General features: G+C 58.7%; 3 protein-coding genes across 5 annotated transcripts in view; all 3 read right to left on the bottom strand.

Moving 5' to 3' along the window:
- Positions 1-721: 721 nt before the first annotated feature.
- LOC101537786 (alpha-1-acid glycoprotein 1-like) lies at positions 722-4,631 on the bottom strand. The gene is made up of 6 exons (XM_004621138.2): positions 4,492-4,631; positions 4,052-4,194; positions 3,835-3,905; positions 2,855-2,962; positions 2,624-2,727; positions 722-863 (listed from the first exon to the last, which is right to left on the bottom strand). The coding sequence occupies exons 1-6, from the start codon at positions 4,603-4,605 to the stop codon at positions 789-791; spliced, it is 615 nt and encodes a 204-aa protein (XP_004621195.2). The 5' UTR covers positions 4,606-4,631; the 3' UTR covers positions 722-788.
- A 6,771-nt stretch (positions 4,632-11,402) lies between these two features.
- Positions 11,403-15,404, bottom strand: LOC101537516 (alpha-1-acid glycoprotein-like). Its single transcript, XM_004621137.2, has 6 exons — positions 15,267-15,404; positions 14,822-14,964; positions 14,606-14,676; positions 13,626-13,733; positions 13,396-13,499; positions 11,403-11,538 (listed from the first exon to the last, which is right to left on the bottom strand). The coding sequence occupies exons 1-6, from the start codon at positions 15,378-15,380 to the stop codon at positions 11,464-11,466; spliced, it is 615 nt and encodes a 204-aa protein (XP_004621194.2). The 5' UTR covers positions 15,381-15,404; the 3' UTR covers positions 11,403-11,463.
- Positions 15,405-24,974: 9,570 nt separating this feature from the next.
- Positions 24,975-27,740, bottom strand: part of AKNA (AT-hook transcription factor) — a 54,330-nt gene continuing 51,564 nt past the window's right edge. For all 3 annotated transcript variants that reach the window (XM_055119568.1, XM_055119561.1, XM_055119553.1), the window contains exons 20-22: positions 27,517-27,633; positions 27,219-27,390; positions 24,975-25,998 (exon numbers count right to left, since the gene is read on the bottom strand). In XM_055119568.1, the coding sequence (XP_054975543.1) occupies positions 25,746-25,998; positions 27,219-27,390; positions 27,517-27,633 (542 nt within the window). In that variant the 3' untranslated portion in view covers positions 24,975-25,745. The remainder of the gene's footprint in view (positions 25,999-27,218; positions 27,391-27,516; positions 27,634-27,740) is intronic.

Below are 27,740 nucleotides of genomic sequence, written 5' to 3'. Positions count from 1 at the left end.
CATGGCTGACACGTTCTGCGGGTGTCAAGAGAAGAGGGACCCCAAGGGGCAGCCCCAGCCTCAGCCCCTGGGCACAGAGAGATCCCGGCTCTGGGCAGCGCTGATGCCCCAGGGGTGGGGTTGGGGGATGGGGGCCTCAGGGGGGTCGGAAGAGGCCTTGGGGTGGTCCCTGGGGCTGGTCCTGGGAACCGTCCTGCTGTCCTGGAGGTGAGGGTCCCTCACATTTGGCCCCTGTGGGGCATCAGGACGCTTCACGGAGAGACGGTGCCCGGGGCTGAGGCCCGAGTGCTCCCTGGCTCCCCCCACCGCCCCCGGCCCTGGCAGATGCCACGATGCTCACAGCACCCACCCCAGGCCCCTCCCCATCGCCCTGCAGCCTGGGGGCCGGATTCACATGGCACACGGGATTTGCACCCACTCCTCTGAGTGACCTGGCTCTGGGCTCTGACACGAGAGCCGGCCCGGATCCCGCCCAGGAGACAGGGGGTCACCAAGTCCCTCTGGCTTCTCGGCTGGCTTAGATGCCTCTTCCAAGAAGCCTTCCCAGACTCCCATGCCACAGAAGAAGGGACTGTTTCCCACCCCACAGGACAGGGTGCATCCGGGATCCATCCCAGCCCAGGGGCTGGGCCTCTCGAGCCTCGTCCATCTGGCGGCCAGCGAGGGCTCAGCTCAGCCAGGCTGGCCTCGGGCTTCGCGGGAGTGATACACGACTGCCTGCTCAGAGGAGACGCTTTATTGACAACTTGGAGGAAAGAGCCACGAAGGTGCCACCGAGTCGCCAGGCTCTAAGCCTGTGCTGCTTCCTCGAGTTTCTTCTTCCTCTCCTCCTCGTGCTGCTGCTCCAGGGGCCCACACAGGCTCTGGGGGAGAGAGGGGTGGGGAGTGTGATGAAGGGGGTCCCTCACCCCGCCTGAGCCTTAGTTTACTCACCCCCTAGAGGACCCAAGGGCCTGGGGCGTGGCTCTGGGCAGAGCCTGCCTGACAGGGGGCAGCTGGACATTCAGTCCTTGGAAGCCCATCAGCATCACCACGTGACGCCCCCCGCCGCCAAGGTGGCCCCCATGCCGCGCCCTGACTGCAGGCCACGGGAGCACCACAGCTAAAGCTACAATCCCAGACGTGGCAACCAGGAAGACGATGGGGAAGGCAGGCGGCAGAGACAAAGCGTGGGGTGCGGACCCTGGGAAAGATGAGATGCCCCCAGTGCTCACGGCCTGCCCAGCCCTCACCTGGGTCTCTGGCTCCCCACACCCCTCACCACTCTGCCCCTGGTATGGTTGGGAGTGGGGTCAGCTGTGCATGTAGCCTGTCCAGACGCCCCCTGCTGGTGGATGGGGTGAAGGCCTGCAGACCCGGGACCTACTGCCCCAGCCTGGGTTCCCAAGCCCTTCTCTAGGAAATGGAAGGCTGGTTGGGTGCCCCCCACCAGGCTGTCCAGCAGTGTGACCTTCCTAGGCTGAGAGCCACACATTTTCACATCAGAAGCAAAACAGCACCGCCAGCTCCTGAGCTCTGGGAGTTGAAGTATTTTCCCACACGGGGTGAGTAGACGGTGCCACGCGGGGATCTCAGGTGTAGGAGAAGAGGCTAAGCCGTCTACGGAGACAACCCAAGTGTCGGGCAACACAGGAGAGGGTCTGAAGCCACGACCCAGGGGCCGGAGGGAGAGAACGGCCGGGAGGGCGCCTGCCTTCCACCCCCAGCACCCCATGTGGTCCCTGAGCACCAGCAGGAGTGATCCCTGGGCACAGAACCAGGAGTCAGTCCTGAGCACTGCAAGGTGAAGAGGAACCCAGAGAGCTGGCAGCCAAGTGTGTGGGCCAGTGAGACCGTCAGGAGAACGTCAGATACAGAAACACAAGTCAGAGGGGCAAGGTCGAGTTGCAGGTGATTTTGTGCCTCTGTGAGTTGGAGAAGGACGGAACTAGGGGACGGGCGGTATTGAGTACTGAGGATAAACACTAGTCTGGAATCACAGGACTGAGATTCTGGGGGTGGGGGGCCAGGGACAGGGAAGAGTGGGCAGCAAAAGGCAAACAGGAGGTGAGTGGGGAGATGGGTGAGGAATCTTGATGTTGGTTACAATCATGTTACTGCTTCTGGTGTTGACGTACAAAATTGCACACGTTTATAGGTCAGTGCCATAGGCACTAACATGATTGGAACCATGTTACCTCAACTCTGAAATTCCTGATGTAAAAAGTAAAATATCTGAGAGAATAATTTGTTGTTGTTTGGGCCACAGCTGGCGAGGCTCAGGGCTGACTCCGGGCTCTGCACGTGGGAATGACTTCCGGGGTTCCTTGGAGGGCCTATAGGATGCCGGGGGTTGAACCCAGGTGGGCTGTATGCAAGGCAAACACCCTCCCCTCTGTGCTAAGGCTCCACCCCCTGGGACAATACTAAGCAGATGATTTTATCAGTGATTCTGGGAGCAGATCAGGGCTGGGCCTTGGCGAAGGTTGGCCGACAGGGGAAGACCTTTCACTCAGGGCAGAAGCCTGGGGTGTGGCCATGGGGGACTAAATTTCCACGGGAGTCTCCCCTGATTCCTCCCGTCACGGTGGCCGTGCCGTCTTTCCTGCCGGTCTCTGCTCTTCCACCTGCCTCCTGCCCTCACCTTTGTCTCGTCGGTGGTGATGATTTCGGACACCTCAAAGCCCAGGCACTTGGCGGCCACATGGAACTCGCTCATCTGCTCAGGGGTCACTTGTGAAGTGTTGGCTGCGGAAGGAGCAGGGGTTGTGGTGGTGTGGGGGGGCGGCAGGGAGGAACAGGGAGAAACAGAGAAACAGAGGGGGGATCCTGGAGTTATGGCCCCGGGGAGGGGGGCCGTGGTGGGGATTCCTACCGTAGAGAGACAGCCCCATCTTCTCCTTGTCTTCTGGGTGGTAAGCAAAGATGTAGATCGAGGGGTCCTTGGTGGGTACCACGTGGGCTAAGTACTGAACACCCTGAACTGTGGTAGGGAGGGGAGACAGACTCTGGGTGAGATGGGTGTCAGGGGGGCTGGGGTTCCCACAGCACCACGGGGCAGCCTGAGCGCCTGGGGTGCGGAGCAGAGGTGGGGAGGCCAGGAGGCTGGGGAAGGGGGGGAGGGTTGCCAATTTGTGTTCCTAGGAACACAGGGCACTTAGCATGGGTGAACCTTGAACTTCCTGCCGACAGCGCCTGGAACAAGGGTCCTGCTCCCCTGTCACAGATGGGGAAAGTGAGACCCCGAAAAGTGCCTTCGCATGTCAGGCCACCCTGTACCTGGTTTTAGGAGCTGCCATGGCCTGAGTCACCACAACACTGCCCTTCTTTTTTTGGGGGGGTTCACACCCAGCAATGCTCAGGGTTGCTCCCAACTCTGAACTCATGAATTACTTCTGGGGGTGCGCAGCTGATCGTATTGCATGCTGGGAATCGAACCCGGGTCTGCCGGGTGCAAGGCAAATGCCCTACCCACTGTGCTATCGCTCCAGCCCCAATCATTGCCCTTCAGAGTGACCAGATGATAAAGGAAGGTCGAGAGTCAGGCAGACCTGCAGCCTGCCTTGGGTCTGCAGCCTCATTCCAGCCTGTGTGACCTTAAGGGAGTGCCTTGGCCTCTCTGGTTCTTGGTTTCCTCATCGGGTCACTGGAGGGTTATTTGTGAGTATCAAGGGGACCCCTTACAGACAGTCCAGGATTTGGAACACAGCGGAAGTTGAGGTCCTGTCACAGCGCTGTCCCCTTGTGCCCAGTTCCAGAGCCACCCCACAACACCTTCCTTCCTGCCCACCCCACCCCCCCCCCAGCCACCCTGGCCCTCTTCTGGCGAGTCAGACCCATGCACGCGGCACTCACCAGTCCTGGACAAGGTCCCGTTTTCCCACTGGATATCCATGTGGCTGGCGTTGTAGACGCACTTGTCCCCTCTGGCACCGGAGAGACAGTGGGAGGGGGGCAGGAGAGTGGGCAGGAGAAGAGGGTGGTCACCGAGCAGTCATGGCAAGCCGGGGGGGAGGGAGGGGCTGGTGGGCGGGCAGCAGAAGCAAGGGCAGGGGCGGCTTCTGGCTCTCACTGGGTTATGTATGCTCGGAAGTAGACGACGTTCTCCGTCTGGTTGTAGGTGTAGTACGTAACAGCCGAGGGGACCGTCTTGGCCCACTGATTATACTCGGGGTGGCGGAAGGCGGAGGCAGCATAGAACCACTTGCCACTGAGCTGGAGGTGGAGGGAATGGGGCATTGATTAAGGGGCTTCTTGTCCAGCTGGCAAATAGGGGGCTCCAAGGGTGGAGTGGATCTGGAGGGGTTCGCTCTGAAGATCAGCCTTCACCGCCACCCCTACTCAGAAAGCCCCTCCGGACTCAGTCTGTGTTGTCCCCAGCCCCCCGAAGGATCTTGCAAGGGCTTCAGACTTTGCAGGGAAACGGGCAGCACCCTGGCTCCAGGACCCAGGATGGGGCCTGAGCACAAGGCATTGATAGGGGCAAAGCCCTGCGGCCAGGTCAACACTCACCATCTCCAGAGTAGCGTTGGTGAGGGGCGTCCCTGTCATGCTGGCGCACTCCGGGCTCTCGGCGCCCACCAGAGGAAGGAGGCTGAGAACCGCGAGGGCCCAAAGCAGCGCCATGTCGGGATGTGGAGGAAGCCGGAGTCCCACGGAGTCCCAGGGAGCAAGTGACTGAAGGCTTCAGGGACCTTTGGAGTCCACTGCAGGGGCGGGGGCTCTGATGCAATCCCGGGAAGCTCTGGGAAATGTCCGAAGCTACCTCCAGCTGTCCCCCCTGCTTACCTATAGCCCGGATCCAAACTAGAAACTCTCCAAGAGCCCAAAGGCACAGCCACTGGGAGTCAAGGTGGGTGTGGACAGAACCGCAGTGATTCTAGTTCAATGAATGTTTAGTTGTTACAGTTTTGCAAAAGGAGTTAGTATGTTGCAGATGTAAAGGCCTCCAAAGGGAAGAACAGTAAGATCTGAGACTTCCAGGAGCCTGAAATCTACTGAAGTCAAGAAAATGTCCAAAATGGAGCTAGAGCAATGGAACAGCCAGGAGAGGGCACTGGCTTGCCAAGACTGTGTTGATTTTTGGCATCCCCTAGGGTCCAGCCCTGCCAGGAGTCATTCCTGAGCATCTCTGGTGTGACCCAATCCCACTGGCTCACGGATGTGTCCAGCCTTACTAGAGCTCAATGGGGCCCATCTGTCTCGGGTTAGCCATGGTCATCCACGCTTGCCCTAAAGACCCAGAGGGAAGGAGGGGATTCCTGCTTGAAGGGAGAGTGGGACTCTGGGGGTGTATCAATCGGGAGCTATGGGGACGAGGACTTCCGGTCACCAGGAGCACATCCCCCCCCTCACTGGACCAGGGATGCTGAACAGAAGAGATTAACAGCACTTCCGTGCCAGCAGTGCCCGCCTGCCAGACCCTGGCAGAAGAATTACAACACTCCCTGCCCACTCCTGTCTGTTTGCAGATCTATTATTGATTACGCTCTCGGAGGTTAAACATTTACTGATCACTCTGATTTTAATCCTGCACACATGCACCAAGACCTTTCCCCCTCTTAGTTCAGAGGAAGGATAGGAAGAAGTGAAGGAGTTAACTAGACTGTAATAAAGAGGAGAGTAAGAGAAAATCCCTCCCGCCCCTCATTCCTCCTAGCACTCAGTGTCCGAAGAGAGGCCAAAGATAAGTACTAAGTTAAGAAACCTTATCCCGAGTGCAGAATAAAACTTAATGGAACAGTCTGTTTGACAGGAAGGTTGATGTTTTGTAACATCATAACAGCACCGGCCTCATCTGGGTAATTTTATTTGGCCGAGGGAAAATACAAGGATAAGGCAGAGCCACCTAATCCTTCCACCTGAACGGCCAGAGTTACAAACTGGCAACCTACATTCCTGTGGAGCCCCAGTAGTTATTTATGGGGGCAGCTGTATTACAGCAGTGGGGACCACCCTAAACAAGCCCAGGTGAATCTCTCAGCACTTGCCAGAGAAAATCCCTATCTTCTAAGGCAAGACCCTAATTTGCCAAATCTTCCACCAGAGCCACTACTTCTAGGAGTCCTAAACCTTTACAGCAACAAGAAATGGGGCTGTCTTACAAATCGAGATAGAATTTGAGCAACATTGACAGTTCTATACACAATTATCATGGTTAAATCTATGGATTTTTGACTTTATGCAAACTCTGAAAGCTTTCTTTCATTGGTATCTAAAATTTCAGTAAGAACTAAAAACCTTTGTGTCTAAGTGTATCCATGAAATTATACGTGGCGTATTCAATATGCCAAAAGCAGTAACAACAAGGCTCACAACGTAGATGTTACTGGTGCCCGTTCGAGCAAATGAATGAGCAACGGGAAGACACTGATACAGTGATACTCACAATAATGGATGCCATTCAATTATTCAACCCCAATCCCACCACCATGAACCTTCCCACCACTATTAGTTTGAATTTTCCTACCACCACCCATGACCGCCCACGGGCAGATGCTGAATAATCTATTTTGGATTGAAAATCCATGAATTTTGGCTCCTGTGAACACCCACCAAGACTTGATCAAAGCGCTATGCAACCCCCACCTCGGGGCATGCCCACCCCTGCAGAGGTGACCCCAGCCCCCCTGGTCATGCCCACCCCCTGCAGAGGTGACCCCAGGACCCCTCCCAGGCATGCCGACCTCCCCTGCAGAGGTGACCCTGGTCTGATGCTGACCCATTCAGCATTGCTTTGCCTCTTTTGAAGGTTCATCATTTAAATCACTTTAAATGAAAATAAAATTTTTTGAAACTTGATTTTGTGTCTTTTATGGAAGCCTGGTGGCCTTAGGGGCTATTTCTGGCTCTGTGTTCAGGGATCCCTCTTGGCAGAGCTCAGGGGACCGGATGGGATGCTGGGAGTCTACCTGGGGTCAGCCATGTGCAAGACAAGTGTCTCGAACCCTGGACTGTTCATCCAGCCCTTGTCTGATTTTGTTCTGTTTTACTTATTTTATGCCGCGTCCAGCCATATTGGGGGCCATTTCTGACTTCAGGTGTGGGTGTTGCTTCTCAGCAGTGCTCAGGGCACCTTGCGGTGCCGGAACTCTAACCCGGGCCTCCTGCAGGCAAAGCACGTGCCCCACCCTTTGTGGGTCTCCCCGTCCCCTGAGGGGATTTTCATCTTTGAAGGAGTCGTAGGCTCACGGGGTTACAAGAGACAATTCTCAGGTGTCCAGGTGCGTCCCTCGGCTCCCCCAGACGCTGGCCTCTGGCACAACTCCTGGTCTGATGCTGAAGTGGACACAGTGGCCTTACTGAGCTGTGCCCAGGGGTCCCTGCTGCCCTGAGACCCACCCGCCCCTCCTGCCCCACTGGGCCCTGAGCTCCGGGGAGCCCCAGCGCCCTTCTGCATTTCTGTTATTTTCTGTCAGCAGAGCTGTTGGCTGTGAAGCCTCATGCCTGCTCTTCTCACCTCCTACTGTTTTTTTTTTCTTTTTGGGTCACACCTGGCAATGTGCAGGGGTTATTCCTGGCTTTGCACTCAGGAATTACCCCTGGTGGTGCGCAAGGGACCATATGGGATTCTGTGAATCGAACCCCGGTCCGCCTCAATCAAGTGAAACACCCTACTTGCTGTGCTATCGCTCAAGCCCCTGTTTTCTGTTTGTCTAGACTGTTCCACTTCCCCTTAGTTTACCCCTTTATTCATTTGTTATAAATGTTCACTATTTTTTTTTCTTTTTGGGTCACACCCAGCTATGCTCAGAGGTTACTCCTGGCTTTGCACTCAGGAATTACTCCTGGCGGTCCTTGGGGGAGCATATGGGATCGAACCCGGGTCGGCCTCATGCAAGGCAAACGCCCTAACCACTGTGCTATTGCTCCGGTCCCAAATGTTCACTATTTTTGTTTTGAGGGCCACACCCGGCGATGCTCAGGGGTCACTCCTAGCTCTGTGCTCAGGAATCACTCACTTCTGGCAATGCTCGGGGGACCAAATGGGATGCCAGTGTGTTTTCATGCTCGGGTCGCCGGCCCATTGAGAAGCCAAAATCATGAGCTTCTCCTGTGCAGAGTGTGTGACTTCAGAGGGGCAGACACAGGCAGCAGACAGACCCTTGGGGCCTCGGGTAGGGGAACATGAGTTGGGGTGCGGGTGGCGGAAGTCTTGGGCTAGAAGCTGGAAGGGGCAGGGGGCAGGCATGTGGCTAGAAACAGCTCTGGGGGACCCCTGCAGCCCCGTGTCCGGGTGTGTGCGTGTGTTCCGGGGGGGCCGGGGCTTGGCCTCTCGCAGAACTTCCTCGCGAGGTCTGGAGGGCTTTGCCCGTCGCTCTCCTTCTCCCGGACTTGCCCCCCACACAGGGGCGCCCCGAGCTTCCTGTCTGCGACTCACTTGCTTCTTTCCGCAGCCCTTGCAGGAGTCTCGGGCTCAGAGGAGTCCAAGGGGCACAGCCGAGTGTCTGAGAAGCCCACCGGCAGCGGGGTGAGGAGCCCACCCGCCTCGCCTGCCCCCGAGACGCCCCCGGCCTTCTTCCTCGCCAGGACCAGCCGAGAGTAAGTAGGACATACGGACGGTCGGTCTGTCCGGGCACTGCGGCTCGTCAGGGTCCCGTGATGCGGGGCGGGAAAGTGGGTCCCCAGGAAAGGCAGGTCCTGCCGGCCACACCCTGTGTGTGGGGTTCCACGAGAGGGACTCGGGGGCCCCATCTCCAGCCGGTAGGGAATGACCAGGGGCTCCCCTGTCCCCTCCTGCTCTCACCCCGCTCTGTGTCACTGTTTCTCAAGGCCCCTCTGTGAGTTCCCCAGCTCCTTGCTCCTCCGCCCGAGGCCATCAGCTCCACTGAGGGCCTGAGCGCAGCCCCGATCTTCCAATCTCCTGCGTGTGCCCGGCCAGGCTGGGGTTAGTTGGCACCAGGTCTAGCTTTGAAACCCCAACAGGCGTCTCCCTGGGGGTTGCCATGGAGACCTTCTGTCCTGGACGCTCAGGGCTCGCCACTCCCTGCCTGCCACTCCCCTGAGAGCTGCAGGGGTGCAGGCACAGAGCAAGAAGAGGGGGCCCCACACCGAGGGAGGGGCCAAGGAGAACCTGAGGGCCTGTGTCAGCCAGGAGGACGGACGGCCATGCCCAGCGCAGGCGCCTGGGGCCCATGGATAGGGGTTGGGTGCTGGGGAGGGGGAGGGGGGCGCCCCTGCTTCCAGCCCCCGCCCAGAGGCCATCAGGTGCGGGGCTGGCTGGAGGGAATCGCAGGTTTCTCCCGAATTGTCGTGGCCTGTCTAGGTCAGCCTTTCGGGGCCACCCAGCAGCCTGGCGGACAGTGGCCCATGCCTTCCGGCAGGGACACTCAGCGGAGTGACAGCTGAGAGCTGGGCTCTGTCCTGGGTCCCTTCCCCTCCCCCAGCCCTGGCTCTGTCTGGGGACCCTTTAGGATGGTCTGTGACTGAGCTGTGAGGTTGGGGGGTGGCAAAGGGGGCTGTATTCCTTGCCCACCAGCAGCACAAGAGTTGGGTAGACAGACAGACAGGCAGACAGGTTCTACAGGAGCAGGGGATGGACTGGGCTAACCAAGGTGATGTTAGGGGGAGCCCAGAGAGAAAGGCATGGGGGGGAAGGAGGGTGGGAAGGATCCAGGCCTGGGTGTTGCTTAGTCTTCCTTCTGGCAGGGGAAGGACGGGAGGCAAGGCAGAATTAAAATTTTAAAGAGCAAGGGCTGGAGCGATAGCACAGCGGGTAGGGCATTTGCCTTGCACGCGGCTAACCTGGGTTCAATTCCCAGCATCCCATATGGTCCCCCGAGCACCACCAGGAGTGATTCCTGAGTGCAGAGCCAGGAGTAACCCCTGGGCATTGCCAGATGTAACGCAAAAAGCAAACAAATAAAATTAAAAGAATTTTAAAGTGGGGAGAGAGAGGGGGGTTGGGAGAGGGAGAGAAGGTGAGAGAGAGGGAGAGAGGAAGGGGAGACAGACAGAGAAAAGATGGCGGCCAGCCAGGTCCTCCTCGGTGCTGCAGGAGACGCCCGACAGCCCCTGAGTAAGTGACCGCTGGCCAGGATGGCAGAGTCTGTTGGGGTGCAGGGGGCTGGTGTCCAGGGCTCAAGGAAGGCCCTTCCCACTGCCGGCGCTGCAGTCCCCTCCATGTTGTTTCTCCTCCTGGACTCCTGCCTCTTCTGGCCTTGATCTTCTCTTCAGAAACACACACACACACACACACACACATATGCACACACACGCATGCACACACACATATGAGTGCACACACATGCATGCATTACACATGCACACATCGATGCACACACATGCACACACGGATGCATACTTGCACATATACGTGCACAGAAATGCTCAAATGGATGCATGCATGAACACACACACAACACCTTTCCCCAGCTCCTCCACTCAGAGCCATTTCTCTGCTCTCTGATCCTTCAGCCCATCTTCCTCAGCACCCCAGGGAATGACGAGCTTGGGCCAGAGTGATAGTCCAGTGGCCACAGGGCGCTGGCCTTGCACGAGGTGACCTGGGTTCAATCCCCGGCACCCCATAAGGTCCCGAGTCCCTCAGTGCCCTGAGCACTGCCAGGAGTAGCTCCAAATATAAAGAAAAGAATAAAGGGAGACATGGAGTGCCGAGTGCAGCCTGAGGGAGACCGTTTCTAGGGTGGGGGGAGCCTCGGACCCAGCCCCTTCTCGGGGCAAGAGGCCTTTCCGTGCCTTGACACGTTCTGCGGGTGTCAAGAGAAGAGGGGGGACCCCAAGGGGCAGCCCCAGCCTCGGCCCCCGGGCACAGAGAGATCCCGGCTCTGTGCAGCGCTGACGCTCTGGGGTCGGGCGGGGGGATGGGGGCCTCAGGGTGGTCGGAAGAGCCTTGGGGTGGCCCCGGGGCTGGTCGTGGGAACCGTCCTGCTGTCCTGGAGGTTAGGGTCCCTCACATTTGGCCCCTGTGGGGCACGAGGACACTTCACGGAGAGACGGTGCCCGGGGCTGAGGCCCGAGTGCTCCCTGGCTCCCCCCGCCGCCCCCGGCCCTGGCAGATGCCACAATGCTCAGAGCACCCACCCCAGGCCCCTCCCCATTGCACTGCAGCCTGGGGGGCGGATTCACATGGCACACAGGATTCGCACCCACTCCTCTGAGTGACCTGGCTCTGGGCTCTGACACAAGAGCCGGCCCGGATCCCGCCCAGCAGGACAGAGGGGGCCACCAAGTCCCTCTGGCTACTCAGCTGGCTTAGATGCCTCTTCCAGGAAGCCTACCCAGACTCCCCTGCCACAGAAGAAGGGACTGTTTCCCACCCCACAGGACAGGGTGCATCCTGGATCCATCCCAGCCCAGGGCTGGGCCTCCCCAGCCTCGTCCATCTGGTGGCCAGCGAGGGCTCAGCTCAGCCAGGCTGGCCTCGGGCTTAGCGGGAGTGACACACGACTGCCTGCTCAGAGGAGACGCTTTATTGACAACTTGGAGGAAAGAGCCACGAAGGTGCCACCGAGTCGCCAGGCTCTAAGCCTGTGCTGCTTCCTCGAGTTTCTTCTTCCTCTCCTCCTCGTGCTGCTGCTCCAGGGGCCCACACAGGCTCTGGCGGAGAGAGGGGTGGGGAGTGCGATGAAGGGGGTCCCCGACCCCGCCTGAGACTTAGTTTACTCACCCCCTAGAGGACCCAAGGGCCTGGGGTGTGGCTCTGGGCAGAGCCTGTCTGGAGGAGGCAACTGTATATTCAGTCCTTGGAGGCCCATCAGTATCACCACGTGACGCCCCTAACTGCTGCCGTGTCCCCCATGCCACGCCCTGCCCGCCGGCCACGGGAGCACCACAGCCAAAGCCACAATCCCAGACGTGGCAACCAGGAAGACGATGGGGAAGGCAGGCGGCAGAGAGAAAGTGTGGGGTGCGGACCCTGGGAAAGATGAGATGCCCCCAGTGCTCACGGCCTGCCCAGCCCTCACCTGGGTCTATGGCTCCCCACACCCCTCACCACTCGGCCCGTGGCATGGTTGGGAGTGGGGGAGGCTGTGCCTGTGGCCTGTCCAGACGCCCCCTGCTGGTGGATGGGGGTGAAGGCCTGCAGACCTGGGACCTAATGCCCCAGCCTGTGTTCCCAAGCCCTTTCCCAGGGTCCCTGGAAGCTGGAGGTAGGGTGGGTGTCCCTCCACTCCCTGGTGGTTCGACTGTGTGACCTTCCTGTGCTGAGAGCCACATCAGACGCAAAACAGCACCGCCAGCTCCTGAGCTCTGGGAATTGAAGTATTTTCCCACACGGGGTGAGTAGATGGTGCCGTGCGGGGATCTCAGGTGTAGAAGAGGCTAAGCCGGCTACGGAGACAACCCACGTGTCGGGCAACACAGGATAAGGTCTGAAGCCACGGCCCAGGGACCGGAGGGAGAGGACGGCCGGGAGGGCGCCTGCCTTCCACCCCCAGCACCCCATGTGGTCCCTGAGCACCAGCAGGAGTGATCCCTGGGCACAGAACCAGGAGTCAGCCCTGAGCACTGCAAGGTGAAGAGGAACCCAGAGAGCTGGCAGCCAAGTGTGTGGGCCAGTGAGACCGTCAGGAGAACGTCAGATACAGAAACACAAGTCAGAGGGGCAAGGTCGAGTTGCAGGTGATTTTGTGCCTCTGTGAGTTGGAGAAGGACGGAACTAGGGGACGGGCGGTATTGAGTTCTGAGGATAAACACTAGTCTGGAATCACAGGAGTGAGATTTGGGGTGTGGGGCCGGGGACAGGGAAGAGTGGGCAGCAAGAGGCAAACAGGAGGTGAGTGGGGGGATGGGTGAGGAATCTTGACGTTGGTTACAATCATGTTACTGCTTCTGGTGTTGACGTACAAAATTGCACACGTTTATAGGTCAGTGCCGTAGGCACTAACGTGATTGTAACCATGTTACCTCAACTCTGAAATTCCTGATGTAAAAAGTAAAATATCTGAGAGAATATTTTGTTGTTGTTTGGGCCACAGCTGGCGAGGCTCAGGGCTGACTCTGGACTCTGCACGTGGGAATGACTTCTGGGGTTCCTTGGGGGACCTATAGGATGCCGGGGGTCGAACCCAGGTGGGCTCTGTGCAAGGCAAATGCCCTCCTCGCTGTGCTAAGGCTCCAACCCCTGGGACAATACTAAGGAGATGATTTTATCAGCGATTCTGGGAGCAGCACAGGGCTGGGCCTTGGCGAAGGTTGGCCGACAGGGGAAGACCTTTCAATCAGGGCAGAAGCCTGGGGTGTGGCCGAGGGGACAAAATTCCCATGCGTGTCTCCCTCGATTCCTCCCGTCACGGTGGCCGTGCAGTCTTTCCTGCCGGTCTCTGCTCTTCCACCCAATGCCGGCCTCTCCCCACTCGCCCAGCTGCTCGGTGACCCGATGAGAGGCCAGTGGTCCAGCCAAGGCCAGCAGCGCGCCCTCCCTGGGCCCCTGAGGCTGCCTCCCGCTCTCACCTTCGTCTCGTCGGTGCTGATGATTTCTGACACCTCAAAGCCCAGGCACTTGGAGGCCTCATGGAACTCGCTCATCTGCTCAGGGGTCACTTGTGAAGTGTTGGCTGTGGAAGGAGCAGGGGTTCTGGTAGGGTGGGGGGCAGGGGGAAATGGGGGAGGTTCCGGAGAAACAGAGGGGGTTGTCCTGGAGTCATGGCCCCGGGGAGGGGGGCCGTGTGGGGGGTTCCTACCGTAGAGAGACAGCCCTATCTTCTCTTTGTCTTCTGGGTGGTAAGCAAAGATGTAGGTCGCGGGGTCCTTGGTGGGTACCAGGTAGGCAGAGTACTGGACGCCTGGATCTGATGTAGGGAGGGGAGACAGACTCTGGGTGAGACGGGGGTGACATGAGGGCTGGGGTTCCCACATCACACACGGGGCAGCCTGAGCACCTGGGGTGCAGAGCAGAGGTGGGGAGACCAGGGGCCCAGGGAGGGGGTGGAGGGTTGCCAGTTCGTGTTCCTAGGAACACAGAGCACCTGGCCTGGGTGAGGCCATTGAACCTCCTGGTCACCGAGGGCCTAGATCCAGGGTCCTGCTCCCCTGTCACAGATGGGGGAAGCGAGACCCCGAAAAGTGCCTTCACACGTCAGGCTGCCCTGTGCCTGGTTCCCCGCGCTGCCGTGGCCTGAGTCACCACACCATTGCCCCTCTTTTTTCTTTTCCTTTTTGGGTCACACCCAGCAATGCTCAGGGGTTGTTCCTGGCTCTGCACACAGGAATTACTCCTGGCGGTGCACAGGGGATCATATTGGATGCTGGGAATCGAACCCGGGTCTGCCGGGTGCAAGGCAAATGTCCTACCCACTGTGCTATTGCTCCAGCCCCAGTCGTTGCCCTTCTGACTGCCCAGATGATAAAGGGAGGTCGAGAGTCAGGCAGACCTGCAGCCTGCCTTGGGTCTGCTGCCTCTTTCCAGGCTGTGTGACCTCAAGGGGGTACCCAGGCCTCTCTGGTTCTTGGTTTCCTTACCTGCTCACTGGAGGGTTGTTTGTGAGTACCAAGGGGAGCCCTTGCAGAGAGTCCAGGAGTTGGAACACAGCAGGAGTTAAGATCCTGTCACAGCGCTGTCTCCTGTCCCCAGTGCCAGAACCACCTCACAGCACCTTCCTTCCTGCCCTCCCCCACCCCGGACCCCTTCTAGGCTAGTCAGACCCACAAACGAGGCCCTCACCGTTCCTGGACAAGATCCCTTTCTCCCTCTGGATCTGCATGTGGCTGGAGTTGTAGAGGCACTTGTCCTCGCTGGCACCGGAGAGACAGTGGGAGGGGGGCAGGAGAGTGGGCAGGAGAAGAGGGTGGTCACCGAGCGGTCATGGCAAGCTGGGGGGAGCGAGGGGCTGGCGGGAGGGCAGCAGACAAAGGGCAGGGGCGGCCGGGGAGCTCTCACAGGGTTATGTATTCTCGGAAGTAGACGACGTTCTCCGTCTGGTTGGGGGTCAAGTACACAACAGCCGAAGGGGCCAACTTGGCCCACTGAATATACTCGGGGTGGCGGAAGGCAGAGGCGATGTAGAACCACTTGCCACTGAGCTGGAGGTGGGGGAGAGGAATGGGGCGTTGATTAAGGCGCTTCTTGTCCAGCTGGCAAATAGGGGGCTTCAAGGGTGGAGTGGATCTGGAGGGGTTCGCTCTGAAGATCAGACATCACCGCCACCCCTACCCAGAAAGCCCCTCCGGACTCAGTCTGTGTTGCCCCCAGCCCCCGGAAGGATCTTGCAAGGGCTTCAGACTCTGCAGGGAAACGGGCAGCACCCTGGCTCCAGGACCCAGGATAGGGGGCTGAGCACAAGGCATTGATGGGGGCAAAGCCCTGCGGCCAGGTCAACACTCACCATCTCCAGAGTAGCATTGGTGATGGGCGTCCCTGTCATGTTGGCGCACTCCGAGCTCTCGGCGCCCACCAGAGGAAGGAGGCTGAGAACCGCGAGGGCCCAAGGCAGCGCCATGTCGGGATGCGGAGGAAGCCGGAGTCTCACGGAGTCCCAGGGAGCAGGTGGCTGAAGGCTTCAGGGACCTTTGGAGTTCGCTGCAGGGGCGGGGCTCTGATGCAATCCCCGAGACTCTGGGAAATGACCGCAGCTGCCCCTAGCTGTCCCCCACTGCTTACCCAGAGCCCAGATCCAAACTGGAAACTCTCCAAGAGCCCAAAGGCACAGCTACTGGAAGCCAAGGTGGGTTTGCTCCACACCGCAGTGATACTAGTTAAGATGGATGTTTAGTTGTTACAGTTTTGCAAGAGGCGTTAGTATGTTGCAGATCTAAACTCCCCCAAAGGGAAGAACAGTAAGATCTGAGACTTCCAGAAGCCTGAAATCTACTGAAGTCAAGAAAATGTCCAAAATGGAGCTAGAGCAATAGAACAGCCGGGAGAGGGCGCTGGCTTGCCAAGTGTGTGTTGGGTTTTGGCATTCCCTAGGGTCCAGCACTGCCAGGAGTCATTCCTGAGCATCTCTGGTGTGACCCAACCCCACTGGCTCACAGATGTGTCCAGCCTTACTAGAGCTCATTGGGACCCATCTCTCTCGGGCTAGCTGCACTCATCCACGCTTGCCCTGAGGACCCAGAGGGAAGGAGGGGATTCCTGCTTGAAGGGAGAGTGGAGTTCTGGGGGTGTATCAATCGGGGTGCTATGGGGACGAGGACTTCCGGTCACCAGGAGCACATTCCCCCCTCACTGGGCCAGGGATGCTGAACAAAAGATTTTAACAGCGCTTCCGTGCCAGCAGTGCCCGCCTGCCAGACCCTGGCAGAAGAATTACAACACTCCCTGCCCACTCCTGTCTGTTTACAGATCAATTATTTATTGCGCTATCTGAGGTTAACCATTTACTGATTGCTCTTTTTTTACCTGCACACATGTATCAAGACCTTCCCCCTTTTAGTTTAAAGGCTATGCCAGTCTGTCCATCCTCTGCTGTCTGTCTCGCACATATGCTAAGATTTGTTTAACCACATAATCAGAGCTAGTGACGATGTCATTTCTGGCCCTCGTGTGCTCTGGGTTCAGCGTTTGAAGGTGTCTCCTCTGGACCATCTGGGTATAGAATCCTGTTGCCCTTGAAGGTCTCTGACTGACATTTGCTGCTTCCTGGGTCAAATTGGGTTGAAGCACAACACGATGATTGCTAAACGCTCCGGGGGTCGGGGGGGTAAAAATAAAGAGGATTTCAGGCTCTGGGCAGAATTGCTATTGGCTGCCCTTTCTGGACACTTTAGGTTGGAGACGGCAGGAGAAAGTGTTGTCTTTGTTTCTTAAGAAAGGCCCACAGACCAGGGCATCGTTGTACACTGCTGTGCAGTACCGCGGCACCTTAGCTTCCCTGACTGTAGAACCATTCCAGTAAGCAAAGAGGAAGCACAAGAAGAGGGGGAGGTGTCAGAGGAAGGAAAGGAAGAAGCGAAGGAGTTAATTAGACTGTAATAAAGAGGAGAGTGAGAGAAAATCCCTCCCTCCCCTCATTCCTCCTCACAATCAGTGTCCAAAGAAAGGCCAAAGATAAGTACTAAGTTAAGAAACCTTATCCCGGATGAACCGGAGCCGGAGTCTCCTAACCCATTGTGGCACCAGAGCGGATTCTTGCAGCCATGCATTTTGACTGTGAACTGAGCTACAACCTCGTGCAGCCTGGGGAGGGATTTTTTTCCCTCTCCACCCCATTTTTCTGAGCGAAAATGGCGGCAGTGGTAGCAGCCACGTGGTAAGAGCCACCCTCTAAGACCCCTCCACCAGGAAGTAGGACTTTCTTTAGTGACGTAGCCTGTAGGTGGTCTGGGAGGGGGGGCGTTCCCGGCGCGCCTTCTGCCCAGAGATGAACCGGAGCCGCGGCACGAGAAGCAGAGCCTCCGCGCCTATTGACTGTGATCCTGAGGTCTCCTAACCCATTTTGGCACCAGAGCGGATTCTTGCAGCCATCCATTTTGACTGTGAACTGAGCTAAAATATTAGAAACTCAAAGTCTTCACTCTCAGCAATGAAGAGAAATTCTTAGACGATGCCTATTCAGCAGGCCTGATTGTTGGGGGAAATTTCCAATCAATAATAGTGAGTTCTGTATGGAAATCTGGAATGTACTCAATATATAGAGAGAATAATGGGAATATCATTAGCTACTTAGATGGGGGGTGGGGTGGGAGGGGGGTGTATTGGGGTTCTTGGTGGTGGAACGGGTGCACTGGTGAAGGGATGGTGGTTTAATCAGTACTTGACTGTGACTTAAACGTGAAAGCTTTGTATTTTTTTTTCTTTTTTTCACGGTGGTTCAAATAAAATATTTCTTTAAAAAAAAAAAAAAAGAAACCTTATCCCGAGTGCAGAATAAAACTTAATGGAACAGTCTGTTTGACAGGAAGGTTGGTGTTTTCGTAACATCAGCACAGCACAGGCCTCATCTGTGTATTTTGTTTGGCCGAGGGAAAATACAAGGATAAGGCAGAGCCAGCTAATCCTCCCACCTGAACGGCCAGAGTTACAAACTGGCAACCTGCATTCCTATGAAGCCCCAGTAGTTATTTATGGGGGCAAGGTGTGTTACAGCAGTGGGGACCACCCTAAACAAGCCCAGGTGAATCTCTCAGCACTTGCCAGAGAAAATCCATATCTTCTAAGGCAAGACCCTAATTTGCCAAATCTTCTACCAGAGCCACTACTGCTAGGAGTCCTAAACCTTTACAGCAACAAGAAATGAGGCTGTTTTACACATAGAGATAGAATTTTAGCAACATTGGCTCTTCTGTACACAATTATTGCAGTCAATGTTTTTTCAAATTTGTGCAAAATCTGAAAGCATTTTGAATTCTGAAAGAATTTCCATTGGTATCTAAAATTTCAGTAAGAACTAAAGACCTTTGTGTCTAAGTGTAACCGTGAAATTATTCGTGGCATATTCAATATGCCAAAAACAGTAACAAGTCTCACAATGGACGTTACTGGTGCCTATTCGAGCAAATCGATGAGCAACGAGAAGACACTGATACAGTGATACTCACAATGATGGATGCCATTCAATTATTCAACCCCAATCCCACCTTCCCACCACTATTAGTTTGAATTTTCCCCCCACCACCCAAGCCCGCCCCACAGGCAGAGGCTACATAATCTATTTTGGATTGAAAATCCATGAATTTTGGCTCCTGTGAACACCCACCAAGACTTGATCAAAGCGATATGCAACCCTCACCTTGGGGCATGCCCACCCCAGCAGAGGTGACCCCAGCCCCCCTGGTCATGCCCACCCCCTGCAGAGGTGACCCCAGGACCCCTCCCAGGCATGCCGACCTCCCCTGCAGAGGTGACCCTGGTCTGATGCTGACCCGTTCAGCATTGCTTTGCCTCTTTTGAAGGTTCATCATTTAAATCACTTTAAATGAAAATATAATTTTTTTAAACTTGATTTTGTGTCTTTTTTGGAAGCCTGGTGGCCTTAGGGGCTATTCCTGGCTCTGTGTTCAGGGATCCCTCCTGGTGAGCTCAGGGGACCGGATGTGATGCTGGAGTCTACCTGGGGTCAGCCACGTGCAAGACAAGTGTCTCTAACCCTGGACTGTACGTCCAGCCGCTGTCTGATTTTGCTCAGTTTTACTTATTTTATGCCGTGTCCAGCCGTATTGGGGGCCGGTTCTGACTTCAGGTGTGGCTGTTGCTTCTCAGCAGTGCTCAGGGCACCTTGCGGTGCCGGAACTCTAACCCGGGCCTCCTGCAGGCAAAGCCCGTGCCCCACCCTTTGTGGGTCTCCCCGTCCCCTGAGGGGATTTTCATCTTTGAAGGAGTCGTAGGCTCACGGGGTTACAAGAGACAATTCTCAGGTGTCCAGGTGCGTCCCTCGGCTCCCCCCGACGCTGGCCTCTGGCACAACTCCTGGTCTGATGCTGAAGTGGACACAGTGGCCTTACTGAGCCGTGCCCAGGGGTCCCTGCTGCCCTGAGACCCACCCGCCCCTCCTGCCCCTCTGGGCCCTGAGCTCCGGGGAGCCCCAGCACCCTTCTGCATTTCTGTTATTTTGTATCAGCAGAAATGTTGGCTGTGAAGCCTCCGGCCTGCTGTTCTCACCTCCTACTTTTCTCTACTGTTTTCTTAGTATTTTCTTTTTCCTTTTTGGGTCACACCCAGCGATGCACAGGGGTCACTCCTGGCTCTACACTCAGGAATTACCCCTGGTGGTGCTCTGGGGACCATATGGATGCTGGGAATCGAACCCCGGTTTGCCGCATGCAAGGCAAACGCCCTACCCACTGTGCTATCACTCCAGCCCCTATTTTCTACCGTTTGTCTAGACTGTTCCACTTCCCTTAGTTTACCCCTTTATTCATTCATTATAAAAGTTCACTATTTTTGTTTTGAAGGCCACACCCGGCGCTGCTCAGGGGTCACTCCTAGCTCTGCGCTCAGGAATCACTCACTTCTGGCAGTGCTCGGGGAGCCAAATGGGATACCAGGCATCGAAAGGCGGGCGCCCTACCCACTGTCCCATCAGGCCCCTTGTTTGTCCCTGTATATGGCGCTGAGTAGCTATCCAGCATCTCACCAGTTTGGGGGTTGAGTCCGGTGGTGCTCACCCCAGCCAGTGCCCAGGGGTCATTTTGGTCATTCCGGGAAGGGCACCCAGGGCCTCTGCGTGCCAAGCACGTGCTCCCTCCTTGTGAGTGGCTGGCTCTCCCTCTCCTGGTGGCTCCTGTTAGCACACGGGCCACCCCGAGTGTGTTTTCACGCTCAGGTCGCCGGCCCTTTGAGAAGCTAAACTCACGCACTCCTCCTGGGAACATGTGAGAGTGTGTGACTTCAGAGGGGCAGACACACACGCCAGCCAGACCCTGGGGGCCTCGGGTGGGGGAACATGAGTTGGGGTGCGGGCTGGCGGAAGCCTTGGACGAGAAGCTAGAAGGGGGGAGGGGGCAGGCATGTGGCTAGAAACAGCTCTGGGGGACCCCTGCAGCCCCGTGTCCGGGTGTGTGCGTGTGTTGCGGTGGGGGGGGGGGGCTTGGCCTCTCGCAGAACTTCCTCGCAAGGTCGGGTGGGGTTTGCCCGTCGCTCTCGTTCTCCCGGTCTTGCCCCCCACACAGGGGCGCCCCGAGCTTCCTGTCTGCGACTCACTTGCTTCTTTCCGCAGCCCTCGCGGGAGTCTTGGGCTCAGAGGAGTCCAAGGGGCACGGCCGAGTGTCTGAGAAGCCCACCGGCAGCGGGGTGAGGAGCCCACCCGCCTCGCCTGCCCCTGAGACGCCCCCGGCCTTCTTCCTCGCCAGGACCAGCCGAGAGTAAGTAGGACATACGGACGGTCGGTCTGTCCGGGCACTGCGGCTCGTCAGGGTCCCGTGATGCGGGGCGGGAAAGTGGGTCCCCAGGAAAGGCAGGTCCTGCCGGCCACACCCTGTGTGTGGGGTTCCACGAGAGGGACTCGGGGGCCCCATCTCCAGCTGGAGGGGAATGACCAGGGGCTCCCCTGCCCCCTCCTGCTCTCACCCCGCTCTGTGTCACTGTGTTTCTCAAGACCCCTCTGTGAGCTCCCCCAGCCTTGGCTCCTTGGGCGGTTGAACAGAAATGGGGCTGCAGGGTGAGCGGGTGCGGGAGGGGCGGCCATGGAGCTCGGGTCTCTGCTAAAGGCGGGCCCGAGAACTGGGCGGGAGTTCCCGCTCTGAGGTCTTGGGCTGGGGTGCAGTGGGGTCAGCTGCCGGCCGGGTAGCCGAGCAGTAAACTCGAGCATCACCTCCAGGGCGAGAAGAGGCTCCCGGCCCGCCAGGCCATGGGACATGGCAGTGGATGAGACACCGTCCGTGCCCTCGGAGGGGTCTCCTCTGGTGGGAGGGGTGAAGCAGGGGGAGTCATTCCCCAGAGTGACAGGACAGTGAGGGTCCAAGAGCTGAGAGAGCGCAGCTAGCTAGCCAGCCAGCCAGAGGCTTCCTGGAAGCCTTCCTGCAGGAAGTGGCATCTCCTTCGACCTCAGGAACGATGGAAGAGTGTCCTCAGTGGAGGGAATTGTGTGTGTGTGTGTGTGTGCATGTGTGCGTGTGTGCGTACGTGCGTGCGTGCACAGACGTATAGAGGTGAGAGAGCCCGGGCACCTGTCAGGGGAAGTCCCTGGTGCCTGCAAGCTCACCTGGATGCAGCCAAGGGGCACCTCGAAAGACTGGGACATACTGAGCTCCGTGGGGCCCTGAGTGGCTTCCCTGGTCTCCTGTGCCCCACCCTGACCGTTGTTGGGGATCGCCCTGCTTCCCCTAACTCTGCCAGCTGCCAATCAGGAGGCCCCCAGCACTGTCATGCCCAGCCTCCGACTCTCACCCCGTGGTCTGACTCAAGCCCCTCAGACAGCCCCCCCGAAGGGGTAGGGTCTAGGATGACCCTGATGTCCAGCTGCCCCCCGCCCCCAGCTGGAAGCTGGCTCAGAGATAGTCTGCAGGGAGGGTGTGAAATGCCGCCAGGACAGGAGCAGCCCTGAGCCCGACTGGGCCCCCCAAGGGCCTGGCACACGCCCCTCGAGGATCGAGAAGATCCTCAGATCCTCCGCCTGGACCCGGCTGTGCTGGGGGTAGTTGGCACCAGACCCAGCTTGGAAACCCCCACAGGCGTCTCCCTGGGGGTTGCCACGGAGACCTTCTGTCCTGGCCACTCAGGGCTCCCCACTCCCTGCCCGCCTCTGGGGCTTTGCCAGCCCCCACCTGCACTCACCTGAGAGCACTCTCCTGAGATCCACAGGGGTGCAGGCATGGAGCAAGAAGAGGGGGCCCCACACCGAGAGAGGGGCCAAGGAGAACCTGAGGACCTGTGTCAGCCGGGAGGACGGACGGCCATGCCCAGCCCAGGCGCCTGGGGCCCGTGGGTAGGGGTTGGGTGCTGGGGAGGGGGAGGGGGGTGCCCCTGCTTCCAGCCCCCGCCCAGAGGCCATCAGGTGCGGGGCTGGCTGGAGGGAATCGCAGGTTTCTCCCGAATTGTTGTGGCCTGTCGAGGTCAGCCTTTCGGGGCCACCCAGCAACACCAGGCAGGGGTGCGGGGTGGCTGCCCTGAGGGGGAGACCGAGCAGTGGCCGAGCAAGGAAGGGAGAAGCAATGAGTCCGGGGTCCCGGATTTCAAGCGGGGGCCCTGCGTGATGAGGCAGAGGCGGGGACATCCCTCCGGCCACGTTCTCCAGGTCTTACCGGAGACTCAGGATGGGCACGGCGGGGGAGGCGGGCGGGGGGAGGCCCCAGAGTGTGTCCGTGGGCCTGACGCCCTCTGAGCACCTGGCGTCTGCTGGGCGCCGGGCAGGGCGCCATGGGGGCCCTGCCTTGGGCTCCGCTCAGGGACCCTCCCCCCAAGGGGCCACTGAGGCTGGGGGTTTACAGCCTCCAGGACACGAGAGCCGCTCCCGGCCACGGCCCCCGTCTGGCCTGTGTCTTCCTTTCTGCCTTTGCTGTTTCTGCGCCTCACCCAGCCATGCGCAGGGCCTACTCCCGGCTCCACTGCACTTAGGAGTCACCCCGGGCAGTGCTCAGGGGACCGTATGGGATGCCGGGGATGGAACCCAGGTTGGCCCCCCGGAAGGCAAATGCACCAGCCCGCTGTCCTATGTCTGCAGCCCCTGTGGCTCATGTCTTTCTTCCTGGCCTGCTTCACATCCTACCCGAGCTAGGCTTGTCCATCGCTTCTGTCTGCCAAGAAGGAGGCAGGTGGTACCACCTGGGTCAGAGAGATGAGCCAGGGGTCTGGAGAGAGCTTTCAGTGGACAGGCACATCCTGTGGTCTTTATACATTGGCGCTTTTTTGGAAGGGGCCACACTTGCAATGGAGCTACTCCTGGCCCAGTCCTCAGGGGACCATGAAGTGCTAGGGGTAGAGCTCAGGCCCCCCCACGTGCAGGGCGATGAGGAGGGGTCTGGGGTGGGTGCTGTGAGCATCGTGGCATCTGCCAGGGCCGGGGGTGGCGGGAGAAGCCAGGGAGCACTCGGGCCTCAGCCCCGGGCACCGTCTCTCTGTGAAGTGTCCTGATGCCCCACAGAGGCCAAATGGGCGAGGGACCCTCACCTCCAGGACAGTCAGACGGTTCCCATGACCAGCCCCTGGGGCCATCCCAAGGCCTCTTCCGACCGCCCTGAGGCCCCCATCACCCCCCGCCCCTCTCCCGGGGCATCAGCGCTGCCCAGAGCTGGGATCTCTCTGTGCCCAGGGGCCGAGGCTGGAGCTGCCCCTTGGGGTCCCCCTTCTTCTCTTGACACCCGCAGAACGTGTCCATCCATGGAAAGGCCTCTTGCCCAAGAAGGGGCTGGGCCCGCGGCTCCCTCCACCCTAGAAATGGTCTCCCTCAGGCTGCACGTGGCACTCCATGTCTCCCTTTTTTTCCTTTATATTTGGAGCTACTCCTCTGGCAGTGCTCAGAGTTTATTCTGGGCTCCGAACTCAGGCATCATTTCCGGAGGGCTCGGGACTTATGGGGTGCTGGGGATCGAACCTAGGTCACCTCGTGCAAGCAAGCACCCTGTGGCCACTGGACTGTCACTCTGGCCCCATGACGCATTCCCCGGGGTGCTGAGGAGGATGGGCTTAAGGAGGAGAAAGCAGAGGAGTGGCTCTGAGGGGAGGAGCTGGGAAAGGTGGTGTGTGTGTGTGTGTGTATGTGCATGCATGCATGCATGCGTGCATTGTGTGTATATGTATGTGCGTGCATGTGTGCGTGCATGTGTGTGTACGCACATGCGTGCATGCATCCGTGTGTGCATGTGTGCATGCATGTGGATGTGTGTGCATTTGTGTGTGCATCCGTGTGTGCATGTGTATTTGCATGCATGTGTGCATGCATCCATATGTGCGTGTGTGTGTGCATATGTGTGTGTGTTTCTGAAGCGAAGATCAAGGCCAGCAGAGGCAGGAGTCCAGGAGGAGAAACATCGCGGAGGGGACTGCAGTGCCGGCAGTGGGAAGGCGCTTGCTCTGCAGGTGGCCGGCACAGCTTCCATCCCCGCATCCCACACGGTCTCCTGAGCCCCACCAGGAGTGATCCCCGAGCACAGGGCCAGGAGGAACCCCTGAGCACCAGTGGGGCGTGGTCCAACTCTCCTCCCCGCAAAGGATAACAAAGAATACAGACTCCTAGCAGAGAGCAGGACCCACCGCCCGCGGGACCCTCACTCTCATCAGTAAGGCGGGACCCCAGGGTTCGGGGCCTGAGCACCCACCTTGCAGGCACCAGGCCTGGGCACTGACCCTGAGCATCAGCCCTCTGGTCTGTGTGGCCTCAGTATCCCTGGGAGTGGATCTCAGCCCCGCCGCCCCCGAGAACACAAGGCTGCAGGCCAGGCAGTGCCAAGTGAGCAGCGTTCAGTGGGCTGTGAGCACTGCAGAGGAGCCCAAGCTCCCACTTCTGCACATCCCCAGCGGTTCTGAGACAGGCGCGGGGCAGTGCTGGAGAAGGAGAAGGGGCAGAGGGAGGCAGAGCCTGGGCAGGCCCCTCTAACAGTTCCCCCCGAGAGGAGGCTCGGCATGGCACCCCACCTTCCACCCACCTTCCGCCCCCTGCCGTGGCCGTAGAACCCGATCTGGAGGAGACACGCAGAAAGGCGGGCAGCGCGGGGAGTGTCTCTCTCCGACCCACTTTTATTGAAAATCAGTCCCCATCCTTCATTTGCCCTCATAACGAAAATAGAATCTGGACCTTCAGATATACAGACATCACGAGGCACACGTCGAGGAAATGCTGAGGTACGCGCTGTGGGGGCAGCTCGGGGTCCGGCCGGGCGCTGGCCACTCGCCTGTCCCTTGGGGAAGTCTGGGACAGAGCCGGGGGGGGCTGGGGACGAGGAACTGAGAGGGGCCACTGTGGGGGCGTCCCCACCCCCGCAGGCCAGAGGGGCGGGTCTCTCCCCCAGGACAAGGGGACACCCACAGATGCCCACTGGCCGCCTTCGTCCCCAGGAGGTGCTGTCCGGGCACATCCTTCCCAGGTCACCCCCCCCGGCAGGGCGGGCCTCGGGCAGGCTGGTACGACAGGCCTGGCCTTGTCCTCACCTGGCCCCCTGAGAAGGGCCCAGGGCCCCAAAGTCCATGTTCAAAACTAAGACTGTCCGTGATGCTGAAACGCAGTCCGAGAGGAGCAGGGTGCACACCCCGGGGTGCAGAGCCCACGGGGCTGCCCCGGCCGGGAGGCGCTGGGCCCAGGGTCCTCCTTCAGCAGCGGCTCCCTGGGGTCACGACCCGGCAGGACGCCTTTCCCTCCGCCCTGACCCTCCGCGTCTGGCGGCAGGTCCTCGGGCCGTGTAGGTGGCCTGGGGCCCTTCCCGAGCGGCTCAGCCTCCTGCCAGCTCAGGCTGGGCCCTGGGGCCCCTCGGTCCCGGTCCCGGCCCCCGAGGGCTCAGAAGAGGCAGGAACCCCGCAGGCCGCGGGCCTGGCGCAGCTCGGCCGACAGGGAGCGCGTCATCTGCTGCGTGGTGGAGCGCACGCTCTCGGCCGCCCGAGCCGCCCGGCTCAGCGCCCGGTTCAGCTCCTCCAGCTCCTCCAGGTCCAGCTGCACGGACGCTCTGGGGCCCCTGGCCGCCCGGGGCCAGGCTGCCGGGGGCCACTCTGCGGCCAAGGGGGCTGAGGTAGATCCTGGGGCCGAATAGTACCTGAGGAGAGAGGGAGGGTCCGAGTCCTGCCCAGCCCAGGGGCCGGAGAGAAGGGACGGGTGGGGGCGAGGGCCTGCCAGGGGGTGCCAGTGAGGACCACCCTGAGGGACCCCCCGGAGACCCCAAACACATCAGCCCCAACAGGGCCACTGTCTCTTACTCTCTCGTCTCCCCATTTCTTCACCACAGAAATAAGCCGGAATTCTACCCAGCACTGGGCCAGGACACATGCATGCGCTCACACAAACACACACACACACACATCACATACACACACACACACTCTCACATACAGTCACTCTTACACAAAGACACATACACTCACTCTCACACAAAAGTACTCACACATGCACTAACACAAAACAAATACACTCACACACATGCACTCACACACTTATATACATATGCACATACATCCACACTCACGCGCATTCACACATGCACATACACCAATACATACATTCATACACACACGCACTCACACACACTCACATACACACAAACACACTCATACACTCACTCTCACACAAACGCACTCACACATTCACTAACACACACACTCTCACACGCACTCATACACACATGCACATATACCCAAACACACACATTTACACACACACATACGTCAACACATACATTCACATACTCATACACATGCTGATACACCCACATATACATTCTCACACATGCACACACACATACAGTACACACTTATACACATACACACAAACACACACTCAAACACTCTCACGCAAACACACATTCACACAAACACACACGGAAACACACACTCACTCTTGGACAAACACACTCACTCTCATATACAAATGCACTCACACACATACGCACTAATACACACAAACACATACTCTGACACACTCGCACACTCACATGCATTCACACACTCATACACATATGCATATACACCCACACTCGCACTCATTCACACACGCACATACACCAACACATACATTCACACACACATGCACCCACATACGTTCTCCCACACAGGCGCACATACACATATATTCACACACTTATACACATACAAACACACACTCACACCCTCACAGACACTCACACAGATCCCCACACATACACCGACACACAGACGCTCACCCCCACCCCCACACATACACACGTGTCCCCCCATAAACCCAGGGGCCCGTGGCCCGGGCCCTGAGCTCCCAGCGTGGGCGGAGCGGAGGGGCAGCTCTTACACGGCAGCGGGCGGGTAAGGCAGGACGGGGACTGAGGACACGTAGGCGAAGCTGGGGGCCGCCAGGTACCACAGTCCGGGGGGCGGCCGGGGCGGCGACGCTGCCCGCTGAGCCCTCTGCTGGGGGCTGTGCGCAGCAGGTGGGTTTCTCCTGCTGGCGGCCTTCTCTGGCCCTGGGGGAGGACAGCAGACGTGTGAGCGGGCGGCAGAGAGCAGGACAGTGCTCCCGGGGGGCACCCGAAGTCAGATCCCGCCCGGTACCCATCCGCCAGGGGGAGGGAAGCACCCTCGGGTCCTACCGGAGGGGGCGGAGTCAGAGCTGGCTGCCTCCGAGGGGCCCCCGGCCCGACCACACAGAGGGCACTGCGGGGCGTCCGGGGGAGCTGGGCCCCCTGGGTCCCCGGCCACGGCCATGCCTGCAAGAGGAGGGAGAAGTTTGTCCAGACCAGGGGCGGGGGCTGCGTGGAGGGAGGACTCGGCCCAGGGCCCAGGGTGGCTCCGCGGTCCAGCGGTGACTCTGCAG

This window comes from Sorex araneus, chromosome 1 (assembly GCF_027595985.1).
Source record: "Sorex araneus isolate mSorAra2 chromosome 1, mSorAra2.pri, whole genome shotgun sequence".
Classification (NCBI taxonomy): domain Eukaryota; kingdom Metazoa; phylum Chordata; class Mammalia; order Eulipotyphla; family Soricidae; genus Sorex; species Sorex araneus.
Note: the sequence above shows the minus strand (reverse complement) of the source record. Positions and strands in the feature narration are given on the sequence as shown.